Source organism: Aspergillus aculeatinus, assembly GCF_003184765.1.
Source record: "Aspergillus aculeatinus CBS 121060 unplaced genomic scaffold BO66scaffold_2, whole genome shotgun sequence".
NCBI lineage: Eukaryota > Fungi > Ascomycota > Eurotiomycetes > Eurotiales > Aspergillaceae > Aspergillus > Aspergillus aculeatinus.
In genome coordinates this window covers 1,192,879-1,213,351 of record NW_020291471.1, presented here as the reverse complement: position 1 = coordinate 1,213,351, position 20,473 = coordinate 1,192,879, and the positions used below count along the sequence as shown (strand labels likewise).

At 52.1% G+C, this 20,473-nt stretch overlaps 11 protein-coding genes across 11 annotated transcripts; 7 read left to right on the top strand and 4 right to left on the bottom strand.

The window, feature by feature from the left end:
- Positions 1-32: 32 nt before the first annotated feature.
- On the top strand, positions 33-552 carry BO66DRAFT_467713 (uncharacterized protein). Its single transcript, XM_025652593.1, has 3 exons — positions 33-211; positions 294-414; positions 487-552. Exons 1-2 carry the CDS (start codon positions 94-96, stop codon positions 374-376), a joined length of 201 nt encoding a protein of 66 aa, XP_025508943.1. The 5' UTR covers positions 33-93; the 3' UTR covers positions 377-414; positions 487-552.
- A 661-nt stretch (positions 553-1,213) lies between these two features.
- On the bottom strand, positions 1,214-2,765 carry BO66DRAFT_407802 (putative MFS transporter; the record flags this gene model as incomplete). Its single annotated transcript, XM_025649080.1, has 4 exons — positions 1,214-2,191; positions 2,251-2,356; positions 2,408-2,544; positions 2,607-2,765. The coding sequence occupies 4 exons, from the start codon at positions 2,763-2,765 to the stop codon at positions 1,214-1,216; spliced, it is 1,380 nt and encodes a 459-aa protein (XP_025508942.1).
- Positions 2,766-5,037: 2,272 nt separating this feature from the next.
- BO66DRAFT_387870 (uncharacterized protein) lies at positions 5,038-5,677 on the top strand. Its single transcript, XM_025646415.1, has 3 exons — positions 5,038-5,205; positions 5,274-5,391; positions 5,463-5,677. Exons 1-2 carry the CDS (start codon positions 5,088-5,090, stop codon positions 5,351-5,353), a joined length of 198 nt encoding a protein of 65 aa, XP_025508941.1. The 5' UTR covers positions 5,038-5,087; the 3' UTR covers positions 5,354-5,391; positions 5,463-5,677.
- Positions 5,678-6,886: 1,209 nt separating this feature from the next.
- BO66DRAFT_311627 (uncharacterized protein) lies at positions 6,887-7,276 on the top strand (the record flags this gene model as incomplete). Its single annotated transcript, XM_025643330.1, has 1 exon — positions 6,887-7,276. A coding segment is annotated over one exon (390 nt), but the record flags the coding sequence as incomplete, so codon positions are not given.
- Positions 7,277-7,978: 702 nt separating this feature from the next.
- Positions 7,979-9,763, bottom strand: BO66DRAFT_311921 (putative MFS transporter; the record flags this gene model as incomplete). The annotated part of the gene is made up of 7 exons (XM_025643342.1): positions 7,979-8,228; positions 8,284-8,497; positions 8,549-8,988; positions 9,048-9,072; positions 9,130-9,299; positions 9,356-9,505; positions 9,564-9,763. The coding sequence occupies 7 exons, from the start codon at positions 9,761-9,763 to the stop codon at positions 7,979-7,981; spliced, it is 1,449 nt and encodes a 482-aa protein (XP_025508939.1).
- A 473-nt stretch (positions 9,764-10,236) lies between these two features.
- BO66DRAFT_397670 (putative O-methyltransferase) lies at positions 10,237-11,601 on the top strand (the record flags this gene model as incomplete). Its single annotated transcript, XM_025648614.1, has 5 exons — positions 10,237-10,284; positions 10,359-10,500; positions 10,567-10,581; positions 10,650-10,776; positions 10,830-11,601. The coding sequence occupies 5 exons, from the start codon at positions 10,237-10,239 to the stop codon at positions 11,599-11,601; spliced, it is 1,104 nt and encodes a 367-aa protein (XP_025508938.1).
- Positions 11,602-12,306: 705 nt separating this feature from the next.
- Positions 12,307-14,147, top strand: BO66DRAFT_450114 (uncharacterized protein; the record flags this gene model as incomplete). Its single annotated transcript, XM_025651815.1, has 9 exons — positions 12,307-12,340; positions 12,416-12,441; positions 12,505-12,677; positions 12,730-12,821; positions 12,878-13,051; positions 13,144-13,242; positions 13,308-13,484; positions 13,692-13,722; positions 13,780-14,147. 9 exons carry the CDS (start codon positions 12,307-12,309, stop codon positions 14,114-14,116), a joined length of 1,143 nt encoding a protein of 380 aa, XP_025508937.1. The 3' UTR covers positions 14,117-14,147.
- A 631-nt stretch (positions 14,148-14,778) lies between these two features.
- Positions 14,779-16,546, top strand: BO66DRAFT_467712 (uncharacterized protein; the record flags this gene model as incomplete). The annotated part of the gene is made up of 9 exons (XM_025652592.1): positions 14,779-14,812; positions 14,876-14,901; positions 14,961-15,121; positions 15,193-15,284; positions 15,349-15,502; positions 15,592-15,644; positions 15,752-16,060; positions 16,114-16,144; positions 16,220-16,546. 9 exons carry the CDS (start codon positions 14,779-14,781, stop codon positions 16,509-16,511), a joined length of 1,152 nt encoding a protein of 383 aa, XP_025508936.1. The 3' UTR covers positions 16,512-16,546.
- A 73-nt stretch (positions 16,547-16,619) lies between these two features.
- BO66DRAFT_387868 (alcohol dehydrogenase family protein) lies at positions 16,620-18,379 on the top strand. Its single transcript, XM_025646414.1, has 2 exons — positions 16,620-17,055; positions 17,123-18,379. The coding sequence occupies exons 1-2, from the start codon at positions 16,912-16,914 to the stop codon at positions 18,068-18,070; spliced, it is 1,092 nt and encodes a 363-aa protein (XP_025508935.1). The 5' UTR covers positions 16,620-16,911; the 3' UTR covers positions 18,071-18,379.
- Positions 18,166-18,794, bottom strand: BO66DRAFT_387866 (uncharacterized protein). The gene is made up of 2 exons (XM_025646413.1): positions 18,476-18,794; positions 18,166-18,411 (listed from the first exon to the last, which is right to left on the bottom strand). Exons 1-2 carry the CDS (start codon positions 18,719-18,721, stop codon positions 18,250-18,252), a joined length of 408 nt encoding a protein of 135 aa, XP_025508934.1. The 5' UTR covers positions 18,722-18,794; the 3' UTR covers positions 18,166-18,249.
- A 75-nt stretch (positions 18,795-18,869) lies between these two features.
- Positions 18,870-20,301, bottom strand: BO66DRAFT_364511 (N-acyl homoserine lactonase family protein). Its single transcript, XM_025645169.1, has 3 exons — positions 19,678-20,301; positions 19,455-19,614; positions 18,870-19,397 (listed from the first exon to the last, which is right to left on the bottom strand). The coding sequence occupies exons 1-3, from the start codon at positions 20,232-20,234 to the stop codon at positions 19,230-19,232; spliced, it is 885 nt and encodes a 294-aa protein (XP_025508933.1). The 5' UTR covers positions 20,235-20,301; the 3' UTR covers positions 18,870-19,229.
- Positions 20,302-20,473: the final 172 nt, after the last annotated feature.

Genomic DNA, 20,473 nt, shown 5'->3' with positions numbered 1-20,473 from the left:
CCGAAATTCCTTCTGAACTGAACTTCACCCAGTCACTATTGTTCTCGATATCTCCTGAGTGCCCGAGCTGTTCTCAAGATCCCCCCATCAACAATGAAGACCTGGATTCTCCTGCTTGCGGCTGTCGCAGCTGTTGCGAACGCCGCCGCGGTCAATGTTGAGGCTGGCGTTGAATCCTCTTTGATTGGAGTAGAGAAGCGATGTGTTGGCGGTAAGACCATTGCCTAGCACGGTAACATTCTGGTTTTCAGATCATGAGGACGAAAGCTAATGAAGACGATTTGACTATTCAGGGCTCCAAGCCTGTTCCTCTAATGCGGATTGTTGCAGTGGAGCTTGCTCGTCCCGTCTCGGTAACCGCTGCTTGAGTGCTTAGAGAGCAATTCGGGCCATCGGCACCATCGAACCTCGCCGGTAAGCTGGGTCTTGCTTCTGCACACTACGGCTTTTTTGGCTGACGGAGAACCGCTTGTTCTACATGAAAAGGCACCTTTCTGCATTTGACGTGTCGTGCGTCAAAAGAGCACGTGTTGCGTTCGATCCAGCATTGCTCGCTCTCGCTGTTTTTCGGGCAGGACTTCTCTTAGTTCCAACTAGTGTGAAGATGTATTGACCAGATATTTCTCCTGTCCTCATTACAGTTCAACAAATATCAGAATCCCTCTCAACAATGACAAAGTAGCGAAGCACGAGCCCCCGTCCTGTATACTTAACAAAATCCTTCTCCTTCTTGGAGCAAGCACATTGAATAATGCTCCCTGAAAAGCCAGTACAACTCTTTGCCGGCAATGAGAGTCAGCGGAGGCGACAAAGATCTATTCCCCAAGGTGTTTTTTTGTTGTACTTCTCTTGACCTTCCTACGGGTCTTTGCGATATCCCGACACGATCATTTCCGTATACTGCTACACTCCGAGGACCAGACTATATGCAAGTGACTTTCATGCAAAACAGGTCAAAGCCCACCGAGTTCGACGGCACAATAGAATTGCAATCTTTCGGAGACCGGTGACGGTGGGACTTGACAGTACAGAACATGACATACAGGATGCACACACACACACACAAGCAATCACACCGGGATGCTTTGACCACTACCTCATCGAAATATGGACGATTGACGCGAAGGTCCATCGCAATTCAACTTTGATAGTGGCCTCTGCGACATGACGAGCTTGAGATACTTCCGAAGAGTTCACTGCCAACGACTTGGGCTCAGTAAGCGTAAAGGTTGAGCTCCTCGGGGTTTGTGGCCCGGATCTTCCTGTTCTCCCTAATCAATATGGCTTTCATTACCCAGGCCAAAATCACCACTCCCGCTGAAAAGCCGATACTGCAGTACATGGCGGTGGCGAATCGCGGAGCATCACTATCCGGCCACAGGTACGGTGTATATACACTGGCCAGGTTGCCCAAGGTGTTGGTGATTGCAATAGCCACTGCCTTTTTCTCATCGGTTTGGCCGGTTGTTGCTGCCACCCAAGCGATGTTGATATTATTGACCCCATATGTGGCGGCGACGAAAAGGATCATTGCGAAGTACCGGGCGCCAAGATTGAGGGTACCACACGCCACCGCAAATCCGATAATAGCAAGTCCCTTGGAGATCGTGATGTGCCAGGTTCGCTCGTTGAAATGGCCCGAGGACCAAGAGACAGCAACAGATGTGAAGGTGGCCACAAGATAGGGCGGACAAGTGAGTACCAATGAGATGGTATCGTTGAACCCGAGAGTTTTTACCACCGTGGGCATAAAGTTCTTGAACCCATTGGCTGAGAGATGCAGGTTGCACATGAGAGCAAAGATCCAGGTTCGATAGTCAGTGGATGCTTCGCGCAGTCCCGTCCAGGTGCTGGTCCCTTCTCTTTTCTGCGTGGTATCGCGGGCGATGCGGTCATGCGCCAGTTGCCGCTCCTCCGGCGTCAGCCACGGTGTTTGGAGTGGGGAATTGGGGAGAATGAACCAGGCTAAAACGGCCACTCCTATGGTCACCACGCCTTGGATCAGAAAAAGCCACTGCCATCCGGCGAGGCCATGCTTTTTGTCTAGGCCGGCAAACACTCCTGCTGATATCAGCCCGGAGAAAGCACTCGCCAACATGTTGCCGGTGTAGAGCACTGCCATGCGCGTCGTTGCCTCTTTTCGGTTGTAGAAGAGGGAAATCATAAATAAAGCCCCAGGATAAAACGGGGCCTCAACTATCCCGAGAATCAGGCGACAGACCAGCATCCCATGGTAGTTCTTCACGAGACAGGTAACGTGGACACAATGGCCCACGCCATCATAAACCCGGACATGTATCTCGCGGGCTTCACACGGTTGAGGAGCATGTTTGAAGGGACCTGACCCAAGAGGTACCTACGCATCAATTAGCTTAAGAATAGCGGAGAATGCCAGGGCAGCGGATACCCGACGAAAAGGATGCTAACGCAAGTATTATATTGCGTTCCATGGAGGTTGAGGTCTTGGGAAAGACTGTTAAGCTTTCCATTTACCATAGCGTTGCGATCGAGAAAGTTGAGGAAATACATGACCCACAGAATCGGCTTATCCTTGTCAGCATAGGATTACCACCATCGAGGGCTTCGAGGAGGTAGATAAGACTTACCATCATGTAAGCATCAATCTTTCGTACGAGCCTGATCTCCTTCGGGTCCACCTTCGCAGTAGATCCAAACTGATCATACTGCGGAGTCGACTGGCTGCCTTTCTCTGCCTCCTCCACATGCTCCATGAAGCCATCGCTCTTCTTCACAGCAGTGTCCATGACTGCCGTGTAGGTGGGATTCAACGACTTGAGTTTATCTTCAGATTGCTCGGGGTGTCAAAAACAAGTCCATGGCTCAGCCTTGGGGCCTGATTTATATGAATAGCCAAATGACCACCAAGCGCGGAGACAGACACCTGGCGTGTACCCCATGGGGAATCTGTTGCCAAGCGATTCGCCCCACGAATTGCGACGAGATCTCACTCTCTGCCAAGACCGGAAGGAGAGGTCTAAGTGAACCCCCGCATCATATGAACACTAACTGCTCGTTTTGCTTATCCGTTGGCTGAAGCCGAAGGAAATCGGTACGTTTACTGTCCTCTGGAAAGGTTCGCCACTAGTAATGCCATCTTATTGCGAAGGTGTAACGTCCGAGGAATGGATGTCATGCGTTCCCAATGGCCTGTGTTTTTTGTGGGCGAAATCGCATACCCTTGCAGCAACGGCCCTCTTGTCAAAGCTTCAGCTGGATTTGACATGAGTGTGAAATCCCATATGGCAGGAACCTTCAAGATTGACAGTCTACCCATCTCCATATACTACCGCTACTGGGTTTTTCTTTCTCCGGCCATGTTTGGTCCCGCACGCTATTGAGATTCGACTGTCCTCTTTTGTGCTACAATATTTGCTTTGTTGTGAATAATCCATCATCTAGCTTTTTTGCTTTTATTGCATGGTCGAAGGGAAGGTCTCGACAGATCCTCGGTCCAATATTTCTGGGTAACGTGCCAAGGGACCAATTCATGAAGGTAAGGTTTCAAGCACAACGAGCTGACACCACAGGCCAAGAAGGGGGCTTACATATCCGAAAGATGGCGGACCTTTTCCGTACTACGGCCCGCCATGAGAGGCGATAGAGCAATGGCGAGTATCTCGCCTGGTTTTGAGTTTCTTCAAGGACGTGCCAAGGCGATAAACCTGTAGCTAAATTCTTGCTCCAATTGGATGTTCCAATCCTCTTACACCGCTAGGTCAAGGATAACTCGACATATCCGATGACTGGGGGTAACGGTTCTTTTCCGTGTTCCGGCCTACTTGTTGGGCCATCCAGAAACATGCGGCTGACTTAATCTGTCTGGCAATCGATGATCTGGGGATGGCTACCATCGGGTAAGCAGGGGCAAGAATAATACTGGTTTTCCGACAGGTTTCCGTCTCTACTGACTTGACTTCTGCGGTGGATTTTGACAGTACTGTAGGAACATTTTAGTTATGCTTCCGACTCAGCCGTCTTGAAAACTTCACCGGGCGAGGAGAAGCTTAGGGGTTTGCTTCAAAGGCCCCTTTCCGAGCCTTTCTGTGCATTGGTGCCACCTACACAGTGCTGGACATTAATGAGTATATCTGAGCAATTCTCAATCTAGCTGTATTAGCATTTTGGGCTGTTACTTTAGAACACCGCCCCCGATGAGAAACACTCCTATCACATCATTCGATCGGCCTTAAGCCCACAATCCGTGCCCTGGGGCCCCCAACCCAAGATTTTCGATTGGGCTATGAGTGCGCAGATATGATAATGCCACAAACTCCTTCAAACTTGCTTTCTTTCCAGTCTTTGCTGTAAACATGAGTTGATTTGGTCTCATTATATCGGAATCAGCAGCATTGTGCAATGCACACCCTTTTGGAAAGAACTACCCATGCGGTCTTGAGCTTCGGTAATCAGTGGTCACATTCCTGCAGGGTGCTAACAAATTCGTGCGGTAGAACCCAGATTAAGGGATCTACCCATGTTGCGAACTCACCACTCCTGCTATAAGTCTCCACTCACGCCGAGACATTTGGTGGGGAATTTCTGAGGCGTGGCAATTTGACTGAAGTGGGTCTTTCTGTTATCTGATAAGATCATTCATTCACAGGGTTTCAACGCCTGTGGGTCCTGCCAATTTATCCTGTGACTTCAGGTGCTTATAGAGCTTAGGACAACACAAGGCAATGTAACGGGGACCCATCGGTTTGACCGAGGTAAACTGCATCGGACCGTCCACTTGGATTGCATTGGGAGTCCACCGCAATGAGCCCCACCGCTGGTGTGCGGGCATGCCGGGTGTTGTAGGTTAGGGATTGGCCGGGTGCAAATTTGCCCTCTGGCTAGCGAGATTTGTTTTGTAACGGGTGGAGATAGCCACTTCAGTGCTTCAAATCTTGTGTGTAGATGGTGTAGTGGACTTACACCGGAGGCCAAACTTCCGCCCGCGTTCCTGCAATCTTGCGCAGCAATAAATCGGTCTTGAAATCCCCTTAAGGTGCGTGCAATCGTCTCATTATACACTTTCCCTCTCCCCAACTCTCCCTCATACTATATACCAAGGCTCACGGACAATGAAGACCTGGATCCTTCTCCTCGCAGCTGTGGCGGCTGTTGTCAACGCCGCTGCGCTTAATGTTGAGCCCATCGATGAATCCTCCCTTGGTGGGCTGGAGAAGCGATGCGTTGGCGGTATGACCTCCCCTCTCCCCACACAACGTTCGCAATATTGCATTCATGATGGGTGCTCATATCTCTAGCTGGCCTTCCGTGCTCCTCCGGAGCTGATTGCTGCAGTGGTGCCTGCCGGACCCTGTTCGGTCGCTGCGTGGGTCCTTAGAGGGAATCTCTTCAGTTCTCCACTGGCAGCCCGAGTAGGTGGGTTAAACTCACCGGTACAAGTCTCAACATTCTCGACTGACTTAGCACCATTTCTCTACTGCATATAGATCAGGTTCGTCAGGTTGGACGTGCTGTCTCTTGGACATTACCGTGGCCCGAAGCCAGGTGGACGTCTCGATCAAGCCTTGCCCGGCCCCGGCACTCGGGGTTTTTCATGGGGACGAACTGCAGGCACGGATTACCAAGGTTTCACCCATTGTCACTAGAATGTGGACTGCAAGTGTCCTCTTCTGTATACCTAACACGGTAAATAAGAATAGCCATGGAATATTCTTGAAATAGTGTAGAATACTCAAGTAGTAATGGTGGGTCACTCCGTATACACGCAGGGACATACGTGTATGTATATGAGAGTATCCATGTCATGGTTCCTACCACAGGATCGCAACCGGGATGCTGAGAGACTGGAACTTTGGGACCAAGACCTTCCAATCTCCCCCAATCACACACACGTTGTTCCCTGCCGATAAGAAGCAAGCAGGCTCGCTTGATGCTCCACTCAGCGTGTTCATCTCTGTCGAAAGTCTTAATCGAAGCGCCGGGATGACTGCATCTGATGTCATCATCCCAACACCAATATTGTGAACCCCACACCTCTGTTCATGTCAGTCTATCTATACACGCCGCCGTTTGGAAGAGAAGACAGGGATACAGGGAATTGCAAACGAAGATTGAGCCTTACAAGGTCCAGAACCCGATGGGAGGCTCGGACGCTGTCGCCTAACGACAACTTCCGAAGACTTGGCAGGCTAAGGGGCAGCGTCTCAACTCAGCCTATCTTCTCTGTAACTCCCAGCAGGTCAGAGAGTGCATGTCGCGAGGATGCCAACGATTCTGTTGTCTGGGTGATGATTAAGAATGTGATCATAGCACTGGTAATATCCCCCTTGTCTTATAATCTGGACCAAAGAACAGCATCATTCTACAGCCGAGCTGTCGTACTACTTATACCTATTCTGTTCATTATCTGTACTTCAATTCTTCGAATAATAACCCTCTATACTCAGCACTCAATTATAGGAAAGCAAATATGCTATAACTTCGGTTATATATCGGTAGTGTTATACACTGCTAGTTTAATAGAATTGTTTCAAAAATCACCAGAATTGTGTTATTTAAACTAGTATTTGACTGCGTTATGGATCCGCCGTCAGGACTATACAGATTAATACACATGCGGGTTACCCCGCAGTAGCACGGAATGGCAGTATCCCGAACAGAGCAATAAGCCATTGTTCCGCCCTCAATCCTGATGCCCCTTTTGCTTGCTTTTGGCTTTGTGGTTTCCATCGGGTACATGCGATCATGGTGCCGTAGAATTAACTACCTTAACCCCATTGCCAATGGGTACGAATCCCTGATGGTCCATGGGTACCACGCTGGTGGCCACATCACATGACCAGCCAAGCAAGTACAACAAGCCCAGTGGAGAAGCAGTACTTGACGGCTCAAGAAGTGTGTTTCACAGAGTGACGCCTGCTATAGGATGAAAATCACGGGCAAGCCCCGGCCCGTCCTGGGCCATATCGATGGCTGGGTGAAACCGGGCATATCAACAGCCCTATTGGGCGTTTCCGGTGCGGGCAAGACAGATTTGCTGGACTGTATGACTAATAATCGCACTGGGGTAAGTATGCTTACTGGTGAAATGCTAATCAATGTGAAGTTATGCGAGAAAAGCTTTCAGCGCAAGACGGGGTATGCGCAACAGCAAGATCTACACCGGGATACGACCGCCGTCCGTGAGCCTTCTGCTATGTTGTTTCAACGCTTCGATTTCTCGGTATTCCTTACAGAGGGGGGAAGCACTGTCTACTTCAGCAGGGTGTTTCGATCCCTGATAACCTCAAGCATGCGCTAACTCCATGACTCGGGTGATATCGGACCCCTGCCAACGCAGCCGGCCAGGGCACGGAGAGAGCAGTGCTGATGCGGATCCTCTGCTGGGTGGCGGGTATAACGCTTCGCGTATTTATACATCTTATTTGCCTTCTTCGCCGATAACAGTAGCAACGTTGCGAATTTTATACTTGTTCTGGTTCGTTTTTCCCGCAGGATACTGGCTGAGCACATGTCTACCGCCGGGGGGGGCCTATACTGGCTGGCCCGCATGCTCAAAGGGAACAAGGTGTAGAGTCATCGCCAGATAAATCACCATACAAAGCGATCCGGTGGTCGGGGACTCAGTGGTGCATAGTAACCCAGCTATTGCGAGTTCATATCTCTTGTGAGGAGCAAATGCGACCGTGGAGAAGATAAGGTTGTGACTTTTTCTTCCACTGAGCTCGGCGGGCACCCGAGTCGGTCCCCGAACACCTCGAGGATCTCGCGGGCTTGGAAAACAAATTGTGTCCATGATCTGTACCACACCTGCGATCATTGACACTCTTAATTGTGGAGAATTTATTCTTATGCAAGGACTGTGGTGGGTGATTCAAGGTGGAGGTTCACAGAGTCACGATCCGAGACGCGGATATATATTCTCGAAGTTAGGGTTACACTAACGGCCCATCTGCCTACAGTCGAACTTCACTAGCATCACGTTGAACAACATCCTTCTACACTAAGCCAATGTTACCTTGGATGCGATCTCTCGCCGTCCTATAACGATGACCGGAGTGATGGTCAGAATCATGTTAGCCACCACGACGGCGGCTTGTGTGCCAAAGACCGCAGCGATTCCATCGCGTTGGATCCAGGCGGGCTGGAAATAGCCCACCGAGAATCCACTCGCGGTGCGCCAAGCATTGATGATGGCAGAGACCACCGTAGACTGCTCGGGATATTTCTCCAGCGCATAGGCGGTAATGGATCTAAGGTCTTTGAATTAGAGTGACCACATGTCTTGGGGAAGAGGCAGCAACCTACACCGTACTCGCCACCATGCCGGCGACCACCATTAGCCATCCGAAGGCCAGCCCGATCCAATGCTTACCATAGCTCAGCGTAAGGCCGTAGGTAAGCAGGCCACAGGCCATGGTAATGATGGCCGCCCAAACCCCATGAAGTCGCTTCTCCGTGTAGTATGTCGTCGGACTGGACCGACTAACCCAGCCATTGAACCAGTAACCGTAGACCCAGCCTGGAATCTCTCAGCACTAATGCTCTTTGCGATGTGGAGATGTGCTCTTACCGAGTAGCGCGCCCAGAATAGCAGCCCATCGTAGCGAGGACGACTGGACGGTGTTGAACAAGTATGGGGGCTCGGCCACGAAGGTGGACACGGTGACCGTAATACCGATTGGCCAGCAGAAGTTGACCATGGTCGCGATCCCAGTCAGCAGCAAAGGAAGCTTGAAGATGTAGATCACCATGGTCTTGCACCAGTAAAGCAAGGTCGGCCCGGCAGGCAGATTGTGGTTTTTGACGCCGACCATTGACAAAAGACGACTGTTTCGCTGACACTGGCGGCCAGGCACATAATAAGTTTCATGGCCAAAGACAAAAACAAGGAGTGTGGATAAGCCGTAGAAGACGGTAAGAATCCCAAATGAAACTTTCCAGTCACTGCCTGCCCCGATATAGCCGGCCAGCGCAGGCCCCAGAAACGGTCCAACGAGGAATGTCGTCCCCCTGGGAAAATTTGGAAAAGAGTTAGCAGTGACACGCCCCATTATCGCCTGGGCACCCACCAGATATTAATCATCTGTGACCACTCTATATTGAATAGTCAGTATGCTTGTTTGCACTCAGTTCATATAGCAGACGCCGCACCTTCCGGAGGGTACATGTCATGGATGATCGGCAGACCAACCACCTGGGGCACGGTGCCGAAAAGGCCCTGAAGCGAGCGAAACGTGGTGAAGACGCCATAGTCATTGGATAGTGTAGCTCCGAGAACCATGAAGGTGGTGATAAATTGAGGCCAGAGCCAAACCGGAAGCCTGGACTGCATCAATCTTACTGCCATGATGTCACGCAGACAAGTATCACAACGCACCGTCCGTAGGCTTCAATCAGAGGAATAGCCATCAAGCCACCGACCCCCTGCAACAGCATGCCGTAGTTCATCGTTGTCGCTGACCTATCGACGCTGATGCCCCATTCCAAGGCCTGGGGAACAATCAAAGTGGCCCCCCAAGTCATGCCGCTGCCAACCCCATCTGTTACTGTTACGCTTATGATGAAGAGAATGGTGAAAGACGTACCCATCAGCCAAGATGGAACTGGACATAAGGGCAAAGAACAAGAGGCGCTTTTTCCAAGGGCGCCAGTTCCTGGGGTTGCGCTGCTCATCCCCGTCACAACCACCGCTAGCCGTTGTCTCAGCCACTTGAATGTGCTCGGCCTTGGTATCATGACCGGTTGCGCGAGCACCGGCACACTCCTTGACTTCAAGTTCCGTCATTAAGAATTTATGTTACAGAGAGGCTGCTTCCGGGAATGGCTTGGGCAGAAGAGAGAGGAATTGAGAGAAGGACAGGTGGGAGGAGGCAAGGCAAAAGTTAGAACCGGACCCCGAACAAAATGCTACTAGTTGACGCATGTCCCGCGCTCGACAGGGATCTACTTATGTGATCCTTTCAATTGAAGAGCCAACGAAGCTGCGCAGTATCTCGACACTTCACTAGTGTTACCGTTGTGTACAAACACCCATATCCCATAATCTAGACCCTACCTAGAGGCTTGCCAAGACAAGCCGTGTGGCCGTCATCTCCACCCACATATTTTAAATGACACTCGATCACTCAGTAATTATTGGAAGCTAGTGAAGGCCGGCGGATTCTTATATATTAGACCTCTTTGGCCGGGGCAAGACACGACGGTCTTTCTCCGCTTAGCTATCCACAATCCCTGCCGACCCCCATCCCACCTTTCACAATGTCTGCTCAAATGCCCGGAGTACAATTGGCAAGGACGGTCACTTCGGTTAGTAATCGGCACACAAACAACAAAGCTCCTCGGTGGAGATGACTACCTAAGTATTGACCAAGGCGGGATAGGCTGCAGCGCTTGGGTTCGTGCCAGTGGCCATCAAGTTCGGCTTGTTCGACCTTTTGGTCGAGATTGAGAAACCTGCCCACAGGAAAGAAGTCCTCATGGCGTACGAAAAGTCTGTGGGCAGTGATAGGAAAAGCATGCCGTGTACGTGACCTGAAGTCCCCCCTATAAGTTATCATATTCGAATGCTGATCTGATCTTCCGTTTCAGGTCTCCAGTTGATCGGTAAGCTTGAGCCGGAAGGGCCCTTCACTTGCACTTTGGCAACCGAAATAACTCTGGAGGAATTATAGACGATGCCTTGTACGCCATGGCGGGACTCGGCTTTGTGGACATGACAGTTGATTGCGTTTACTCCGCCAACGACATTACCCGGCATTTAGTGCACACACCTTCGGCTCAGCACGGAGCATTGCACTTGTGAGTTGCCGCAATTCAACCCAGATGGTCCCAAATTGATCTCGGAGTCCTAGCACGACGGAAGCTCTCTTGGCCGGTGCATTTCTCATGCGCCGACTGGAGAGTGGCGGCTATCGATATCCATTTGAGGAGCTCCACACACCATTGCAGTTTGCATACCACGAGATGGGCAATGACGAGCTCGCGCAACAGCATACCTATGATATTATGGCAGCCGAAGGACGAATAGACAGCTTCAATCGCTTCATGGTGGGCAAATTCATGAAGACCGCCACCGCTCCGGAGCGTCTGGCGCGGTTTGAATATCACCTCGACCCAGTTCTCCAGGACGCCAAGTCTCGCCGCGTCATCGCGATGGTTGACATCGGTGGCGGCCGCGGGGAAATGATGCTAGAATTCAAACAGGCCTTTCCCGACTTGAGCGACAAGGATCTGGTGGTCCAGGAGTTCAACCATGAAATCCGCGAAATCCCGGGCCTTACGCTCTCCACATGGAACTACAAGGAAAATGACAGTGAACAGCCGATCCAGGGGGCAGGAGTCTATCACCTGGCACATATTTTGCACAATCTGCCTGACCTGGATGCGGCACGCCTACTGCAAAAGCTCTCGCAGGCCATGCACCCACAATCGCGCCTACTGATCCACGAGTTCACTAAGAATGCCAACAATGCGAAAATGCATGCCAGTATGATTGCGTTGTTTGGGGGGCGAGAGAGAAGTGCGAGCGAGTGGCGCCAGCTGGCAGCGTTGGCAGGTCTCAGGGTCACCTTTGAGGCCTACCCTGAGGGAGGGGAGGGGCTTGTGGAGATGAGAAAGCTTTGAACCAGTCACTGGGCATGTGGTTGCCAGGATGTAGAACAGATACTGTACTATGTAAGACTATGGGGCCATCATCTTTAATTGATTCATTGATTCATTTATTTATTTATCTACGCCGGATAGATTCCGACCACTCACCGAGGGATATTGCGGCTAGTTCCGTGCCGGGTGGAGCTCCCGAACAGCCATCCCGGACCTTAAGTGCTGTCTGTACAGGTGGAGCACAGAGGACATGATACTCTAGTCTAGATTGACACAGCCCTCACATCTACGGCCTGACTAGTGCTTACTCTTTTATTCTTTATATTACCCTCACAAGCAAACCAACGGGATTGTTATCCACTGAGTCGGCCGGCATCATGAATGTGGACCCGGGACCCTACGACCCTACCTGCCCTAAATGTGCGGCGCAAATATCCGTAAGCCCCGGCTTAGATTGAGACCCAAAAAAAAGGACAAAATACTCTTCTGTACCGTGTATAGGACAAAAACAACCGATTGACTAAACTGCCTGGTGGTTACGATCTCTTGGCTACTTTTCGATCCCAGAAGCCCTAGGCTCTCGGATGTCTCTCAAGCCTGGACTGTCGTTGTCTTGATTGATCCCAATATAAGAGCACACAAGCACGAATAATCTCATAAGACAGATCGTTGGTGAAAGGCCCAGTCCATCTGGACAATGCCCAGCCGCTCGTTTTGTCGCACAACATGGCCACCGAGGATGAGACTGATATCAACTATGGTCAGTCTTCCCTTCATGTTCCATCTTTCTAGCTGCGATGGCCACAATTAAGGACTAACCACCATCATGCTGCAGCCACACCGTACATTTATGCCTCATGGGTCGGGCGCCCTGGTCAACCAGAGCATAAATCTAATGACAGCCATGCTTATCTTTGGTTTTAGGCCTTGACCGCGATTGCAGGGTTGACATTGTTGTTCCGTTTTGCCATCAAGTCCTGGATCCGATGGGCTCTACCCCGTGTCAGCTCTCCAGACCGACTCTGGGGGTTTGAAGATCTGTTCTACACTGCGGGTTATAGTTTTGACCTTGCGCATATTGCGTTGGTGCAAAGAAGGTTTGCCTCTGGCCCAAGCGACCGTCATTCCCGATTCATCTGATGCATGTAGTTATGAGGCCGGACTCGGGCGTCATTTATGGTTCCTGACTAGTGATGAGCTCAGAAGCACACTGAAAAACGAGTTCATCTCTCAGCCTTTAGGTACTACGTGGCTCGGTCCGCGACATTGTTGAACTGCCCTGCTGATGGATTCCTAGCGGTTGTGGCCTCCATGCTGTCTCGAACAAGGATGATGTGCTTTCTCTACAGTTGTTTCAACGGCGCCGACCGGCGGATCCACATCTCTATCCTCGTTTGTATCGGTGTTCAGATTATCATTAACATGGTTACAGTGGTCCAAATCATCGTTCAATGTGGGCCAAGTTCATACCGTACTGTACATCTCCGAGGCCCTCCCTCTTGACTTATGTTGCGATCGAAACGTTGGCTGATTGACTTTGTGAACTTTTCCAGGTCGATTGAGTGCACTACTTCCATTACATGTGGGATGACCTGCCTTACGACGGTTCAGTTATTTGCCAGTCACCGAGCGTACAGACAATGGTTGGCTTTGCTCAAGGAGGTAACTCTACCTCACCGCTGCCCTCGCGGGGTATGAAAATATCTTGTGTTCTGATGCTGCTGGAGGATTCAATTCCGGAGTCGACCTATTCTTGACAGCGCTCTCCGCCATACAGCTATGGCGCTATACGATGCGAGCGACGGATCGGGGACCATCCCACAGTGAATCATTCTGTTTCCGGTTCCAGAAAATACCTTGCAGGTCGCGAAACCGGCGGTTGTGGCAAACCTGCGCCTTGAGCGGTCCATTGCTGTTGTCGGGCATTGCGTCGATCATCAAGACTTGAGTACGTCGTTTCCTAAACAAGCAGGATGAGGATGACTACTGAGCCGTCGAGATCTACTAGTTACTCAAAGCTATCGGAGAGAGAAATGATATTACCCGTGAGTGGTGCAGTTGTTTTCAGACTCTCTGAGTCCCCATCTGGATCTGACCGCCGTCATTGGTAGATAACATAGTGCCATTCGTGCTATGGGTGAAGTAGGATCCCAGCATTCTCAAGTGTTAGGTGACAAGCATCCGCTAATTCATGCCCAGGATTGAGAATTATAGCATCCTGCTTGCGACCTGCGCTCCTATTATCCGGCTTCTGGTGTCGAGTGTCTCTAATAATGGATCGCCGAGCAAGGATTACCCTGGTTCTGGCATCCTATCTGGTGGAGCGAGCCAGGGGCTGGAACTGGACTTGGTACGCCACACAAATGACCAGGATACGGTTGCTCTTGCTATGCCCATGACAGATAAACAGGAAGGTCGGATTTTGTCAGGAGCCGAGCGTATGGGAATTCATCATGCGAGGAGTGTGGTTATTCGGACCGACATCCATTTTCATTTTGATTCAGATAGATCATCTACGAGACGCCTGATGGACTAAGCCGGGTGATGATAGTTGTGCCTGCACTCATCACTTCCACTCCTCTCTCTTTCTGCTTGGGGCTATTGGATACGTACACAGACAAGCCTGAACATCAAAGCGCATCTCCTCCTGAGCGACAAAAACGCTTTGTAATGGCCTTTCCGAGGTAGAGCCCGAGAACCAATCGCCAGTGGCGTTAGCTGGCTGATCTGGACAAATTCGGGGTCTTCCGTGCGGCCTATCCTGCTATGGCAAAAGATCGGGAGGAAATGGGAAATGGTCCAGCGATCAGATTCAAAGGCACGTAGAAAAGGAACGTACCTGTCGACTCCTGGATTACCAAGACGCCACGGGAGAACGGATGGATTTCCCCGGGGCCAATGCTGGGGTGTTGGGTAATGGAGATCAATTGGTGATAGATTAGCCTTCAGCTGCATACAAAGAAAGTCAATCCATCGACCCCTGATTTCTGATCCTTCTGCTTTTCTCATCACCACCACCACCACCACCATCCACAGCTTTCACCTTGTTTTCTCAACACCTAGATCATTCTTAGTTTGGAACCCTTGCTTTATAAAGAGGATGGATGCTTACCGCGTGGCCCCTACCACCACCCCTGCTCACCAAAGCTGCAAAGAACCGCTCTACGGGATTTTCGGCGACAGCCTTCATCACAAGTCATGCCCGTCGGGGAGAATACTGGTAGCGGCAATGGTGAGTCATCTTTCTCTTGGGCCATACGAGCAGAATTCGAATCTAACTGCTATGGGTCTGCAGCTGGGTCTCACGTCGCTGCTTCATGGGTTTGCACCTTCCTTGCCAGCACTCCATACACGCACAGCAGTCTGATTCCAACTTGTAGGCCTTGAGCACGATAGCGGGCCTAACCCTTGTCGCCCGATACAGCATCAAGTCCTGGATCCGCTGGGCCATCCCCAAGGTCAGCTCCCCGGAGCGCTTATGGGGCATCGAAGATCTATTCTACCTCCTCAGTTTCAGCTTCGATTTCACGCAGATGGTTTTGTACCAAAAGAGGTTTTTTTCATACCACTCTACCGGCGCTGCAACTCTGCACATGTCTCTAACGATCCTAGTTTTGACGCAGGGCTTGGGCGCCCCGCATCGACCTTGGCTCAGCCACAAATCAGTGACACGTTGAAATATGCGTATATCGGCCAACTCTTTGGTGAGTGCCGGCCCAACCGTCAACCTGCGTGCAGTCATATTGTTCGATTGACACGGGTACTTAGAGGTCATTGCTGTGATGCTCGCCCGCATTGGAATAATGTATTTCCTCCTGCGGTGCTTCCACGGGGCTGACATGCGCCTCCGTGTCGCGATTATGATCTGCATAGGTGTTCAGATCATTGTCAACCTGGCAACGGATTTGCAGGTTCTTTTGATGTGCGGTTCCCGCACATCTCACACGGTAGGAGAGCTCTGCCATCCGTCCACCACCCCAAGAATGGGACATGCTGACGCGACTTTTGCAGGCCAACCGACTTGCGTAATTCCACTACATGTGGGGTCCGCACCCGACTGATGGGTCTGTGGTGTGCCAGCAACCTGTTTCGCAAGTGGTCACCGGATTGATCCAGGGGGGCAGGTCTCCACCCACCTCTTTCGCATTGCGTCTGCTAACTCCGCAGCTAGGATTGAACACCGCGATCGATTTCTTCCTCGCCATTCTCGCCGGGGTGCAGCTCTGGCGCTTCCCACTGGCGCGGAAAGATCGCAGTCAATCGTTCCTTTCGCGCTTCAAGAAGCTTCCTCGGGAGGCGCGCAACCGGCGCTTGCGGCAGACAGCGGCAATTAGCGGTCCGCTGCTACTCTCCGGGATTGCATCTCTGGTCAAGACGACCGTAAGTAGCGTGGGCCTTCCTCGCAGCCAGGCGAAGCTCGTGGCTAACCAGTCGGTCGTGCAGCTACTCCATACGATGAATAGCGTTGATGACATGGCTCGTGAGATCATCCGTCGCAAGGCGTGCTTCGGTAGACTGACCCTGCTCGAATAGATTCGATTGTGCTGTTCATTCTATTAGCGAAGTAGGTCGCGCATGTGATATTCCTATTGCGTTTGACCACTCCACGAGAGACCTTGCTGACTTTGCCCATCTCTAGAGTCGAGAACGCCTGCCTATTGGTTGCTCCGTGTGCACCTGTCTTCCGATTACTGTTTTCGTTGGTATCAAAGACCGGGGCGCGGAATCTGGGCTACCCCTGGTATGGCAATCAGTCTGGCGCACGCGGCCAAGCGCTGGAGCTGGAGACCGTCCCACATACTCAAGTGAAGGGAACCGTCGTCATGTCGACGGTCGACAAAGACACACCACCGGAACAGCCCCCAGCGGGTGAAGCAGTAATTATCCGAACGGATATCATGGTGGAATATGCCTCGGAACGAACCGCTTAGGTTCGGGATGCTGTTTGGGTGTGGTGTGGCGTGACAGTGAGGAGGTGGTGAGGAGGGGGTTGTGGAGGGGGTGTGAAGGGGGTGTGGAAGGGGTGGCTTTGCAACACTTCGATCGCTACTTTCATCTCTTGTCTTGTATTAGAATGGATTCTTGGATTTTCATCGCACCCGAGGCACTACTGGTTGTGCATGCGTGTGAGCCCGGGGGCATTACCGCATCCCCAGGAACCGAGCTGTGTAACTAGGATTACCCCGCATTTGAGACTGACTCTGTTATATTAACTTATAACCCTTGACGTATAACCCAGCCATCCACCCCATCGTTCAACACTGATTCTCCCCGGGTCCTCTTCTATTGGAACTTATCTCCATAACAGGTTCGCATCCCACGCAACGCAACATGACCACTCAAATGGACCTTCCCAACACCATGCGTGCCGTGGTCTTCCGCGGTCCATATGAGGTGGCCGTTGAGGAGCGGCCCACCCCCAAGCTACAAACCCCTAAGGATGTGATCCTCAGGGTGTCTACCTCGGCTTTATGCGTACTCCCCCCTCTCCGTTAGTCACACTTGGCGTTGATCATCTCTGATCACATCTGCGATAATCTAGGGCTCCGACCTGCACTTCTACCGCGGCCACCTGAAATGCCCCACCAATTTCATCTGCGGCCACGAGTTCGTCGGCACCATCGCGGAGAAAGGCGAGGAGGTGGCCAACTTCGAGGTTGGCGATGAAGTGGTGGTCCCCTTCTACGCGACCTGCCAGGAATGTTACTACTGCGTGCGTGGACAGGCCAGTCGATGCAGCCAGGGCTTTTTGTTCGGCAACTCGGCCCCGGCCAACACAATCGATGGCGGCCAGGCCGAGTACGTGCGAGTGCCTTTGGCGTCCACCACTCTCGTCCCCAAACCCTCCACCATCCCCAACCATATGCTCGTCCTCATGGCCGATATCTTCCCCACGGGATACTTCGCTGCCTCCCGATTCCTCGCCAATCTGACCCAACGCGACCGTGACGAATACACCGTGGCCATCGTGGGCTGCGGCCCCGTGGGCCTCTGCACCATTGTCAGCGCACTCACCATGGTTTCCAAAGTCTACGCGATCGATTCCGTGCCCGAACGCCTTGCCGAAGCAGAACGCCTCGGGGCGATCCCTCTCCCTCTCTCCTCTGATCCGGTCGCCAAGATCCGCTCCGTCACTGACGGCCGTGGCGCGGACGTGGTCATTGAAGTCGTCGGTCACGCCGACGCCTTCATGATGTGCTTCGACATGGTCCGCCCATGGGGCACAATCCACTCCATCGGGGTGCACAGCGAGATGCTACCGTTGAATGGGCAGCTGTGCTACGGCAAGAATGTCACCATGGCGTTCGGACGCTGCCCCGTGCGCAGCATCTTTGATGAAGCCCTGGCCGTCTTTCAGAAGGTGTACCCCAAGTTGGAGTTCCTCTGTAGCCACGTCGTGCCCCTCGAGGAGGCTCCACAGGCGTACCGCGAATTTGAAGCGCGAAAGGCGCACAAGATTGTCTTTCGGCATGGGAGGGTGAGTTCGTAGTACACGGTGGCTCAGTAGTCACTCTTCCATTGAAAGCTGAGCGCGCGCTGGGTATGTACATGATGAAGCCTTGGATAGGGAAGTGGAGAGAGATTAGGGTTGGAGTGGAAGTTACTGTAAATCATGAATTGTGCCAGAAATCACCATCAACATTCTCATCCTTCTCATTCCTCAAGGCTTCAGCTAAAGAACCCATCCTCCGCTGCTGCTTTCGTCGCTGACTCATGAGCTCCGCGCTCCATGCGCTCATGGTATCCCGGTCCATAAATCATCAACCCCACCTGGACGAGCTGGTCCTTCTTGTATTGGAACTCGCGCAAAGCCATCTGCAGGGCGGGCATCTAGATGCGACGACTGTGTCAGTGACAGATTCAGCGAGAACATGGACTACGTGAGGCCACGAACATTGACTTGACTCCATCTCTCGAAGGACATCTCCTCTTCAACTATTCCCTCACCCTTGGCTTCATGATAGTACATGCGCGCTTTGTGATGCTGGATCTTGAAGTTCTTGGCTGCGTCGCCAAACTGGTGCTTGGCCATCTCGAACCGCGGGTCATCGTGGCTGCCATCGAGTCCCTTCGTGTTGGTCAGATAGTCCCACAGACTGAGGTCAAGCGGTTTGTCGGTAGGGCAGGTGTGGAGAGGCATTGTGAGGGATGAGTGGAATCCGAGCGGTAACGTTATGGGGATTTCCCAGAGAGCGTATAGCATCTAGCTCTTTATATACGGTCGCCGTCGGGTAGAATTTCCTTGATGCTACAGTGAGGTTCTACGACCTATCTAGACGGGTGGAAGTATTGCCACTTGGAGGAGTTAAGTCCCATAGCTCAGCACAGCAATGGTGGCGCAGCCTGGTTCCTGAGGCCGTGCACGGGCGGGCCATCGGGTATCTTGTCCCGATCGCGGCGGGGATACGATGCCAACCCTCGTGAGACCCACCATACTAACTCGCAGTGGTCAACGGCATGAGTTGACGGTCTGCATAATTGAATAATTGATCACTTGGTTAGTCCCAGCCCTAGCTATTGGGTTTTCCGTGACCGAATGCAGTGGAGAAATCGTACGAGCTGAGCATTTTAGATATATGAAGTTGACCGGGGCCATGATGCAGCAGTCGGCCGCAAGCCTGCAGCAGACGAGACCTGCGATGCACCCGTCATATAAACACATCGGCTTGCTTCTGCAAGTCCAAGAATATCCCCTTGTCATGGCCGGGAATGACCTGCCCCTTGGTGATGCGCTGCAGATGCTTCAGCCGTTGCGTGCTCCGGAACCAGGAAGGGTGGTCACGTGCCAGCCAGCCCTGAGGGATCCCATCGCGCCACTGCAGCCATCACAACAGATTAGCTAGCTTGCCTCGGGGAAGGAGAAAATAACATACATTCTCGATTACATGGCAATGATCACTGATGAAGAAGAAAGTGCCGGTGTGGAGCATGTTGATCTGCATCCCGATCAGTCCCTCGGTGTGGCCGGGGAGATGGTGAAGGGTGATGCCCTGGCAGAAATCGAGGGTCTGGTCGTTGAATGTCTTCCAATTCCTATCCAGCTCTATTAGCCCAGCATGCTTGAGCAATCCAGGGGAGAAGAACGGAACAGCATACAAGGACAGTTTCAGGTAATGCTCCAAGTAGACCCCACTATCCGCCCCGGTCGCGACCGACCAGAACGCACTGGTCAGCTCCTTCTCATGCACCCAGATCTCGACGTCCTTGCGATCGAAGAACTCGTCCAGCCCACCGGCATGATCCAGGTGGAGATGCCCGATAATGATCTTGCGGATATCCTCGATGCGATGGCCGGTGGCCTCGACGGCGGCGCGCAGCTCATGGCGGGGCTCGTAGCGGACGCGCGCGAAAATGTCGACCGCCACCGGGCCCCAAACCTCGGGGTAGTCCTTTCCACTACCGGTTTCCCAAAGAATCAATCCTTCGTGGGGATGGTCGATCAGGACGCAGTACATGGGCATCTCGCAGCGTTCGTTCACGAAGGAGCGGTGCTCGGTGGACTTGAGGCTGGTGTTGCCGCCGCGGACGACGAAGCCCTTGTCGCATTCCAGCCAGCCCACTTCCAGGAGGTGGAACTTGGTGCCCGGCGGGCAGATATTCGAGATGGCATTGGGGACGGCGCCTTGGTCGAGCTGAGCTTGTATGGCGGACATAATAAATTGGGGGACGTTCAAAATTTATACATCAGCAGTCAAACGACATCGAGGAGGAGTTGTGTTGCGTGTCGTGCGCAATCTCATGTGCTTTGGTTCCTATATGTGAGAGCTGACCCGCGCTGTTACCCCGCACATTGTGTAAAGATGATCATTGATCATCAGAGTGCGGGGTTCCAGTGCACCAGTCCAGGAATTACTCCTTCGAGTACACACTGGTAGGACTCCATGAAGCTCGC

Bases quoted from the DNA above. Each gene is read 5' to 3' on its own strand.
- BO66DRAFT_467713 (XM_025652593.1), top strand. From the start codon at position 94: ATGAAGACCTGGATTCTCCTGCTTGCGGCTGTCGCAGCTGTTGCGAAC. The intron at 212-293 runs GTAAGACCATTG...TTGACTATTCAG, and splicing joins AGAGAAGCGATGTGTTGGCG to GGCTCCAAGCCTGTTCCTCT.
- BO66DRAFT_387870 (XM_025646415.1), top strand. From the start codon at position 5,088: ATGAAGACCTGGATCCTTCTCCTCGCAGCTGTGGCGGCTGTTGTCAAC. The intron at 5,206-5,273 runs GTATGACCTCCC...TCATATCTCTAG, and splicing joins GGAGAAGCGATGCGTTGGCG to CTGGCCTTCCGTGCTCCTCC.
- BO66DRAFT_387868 (XM_025646414.1), top strand. From the start codon at position 16,912: ATGACCACTCAAATGGACCTTCCCAACACCATGCGTGCCGTGGTCTTC. The intron at 17,056-17,122 runs GTACTCCCCCCT...GCGATAATCTAG, and splicing joins TGTCTACCTCGGCTTTATGC to GGCTCCGACCTGCACTTCTA.
- BO66DRAFT_387866 (XM_025646413.1), bottom strand. From the start codon at position 18,721: ATGCCTCTCCACACCTGCCCTACCGACAAACCGCTTGACCTCAGTCTG. The intron at 18,412-18,475 runs GTTCGTGGCCTC...CGTCGCATCTAG, and splicing joins AGAGATGGAGTCAAGTCAAT to ATGCCCGCCCTGCAGATGGC.
- BO66DRAFT_364511 (XM_025645169.1), bottom strand. From the start codon at position 20,234: ATGTCCGCCATACAAGCTCAGCTCGACCAAGGCGCCGTCCCCAATGCC. The intron at 19,615-19,677 runs GTATGCTGTTCC...AGAGCTGGATAG, and splicing joins CATTACCTGAAACTGTCCTT to GAATTGGAAGACATTCAACG. The intron at 19,398-19,454 runs GTATGTTATTTT...TGATGGCTGCAG, and splicing joins ATTGCCATGTAATCGAGAAT to TGGCGCGATGGGATCCCTCA.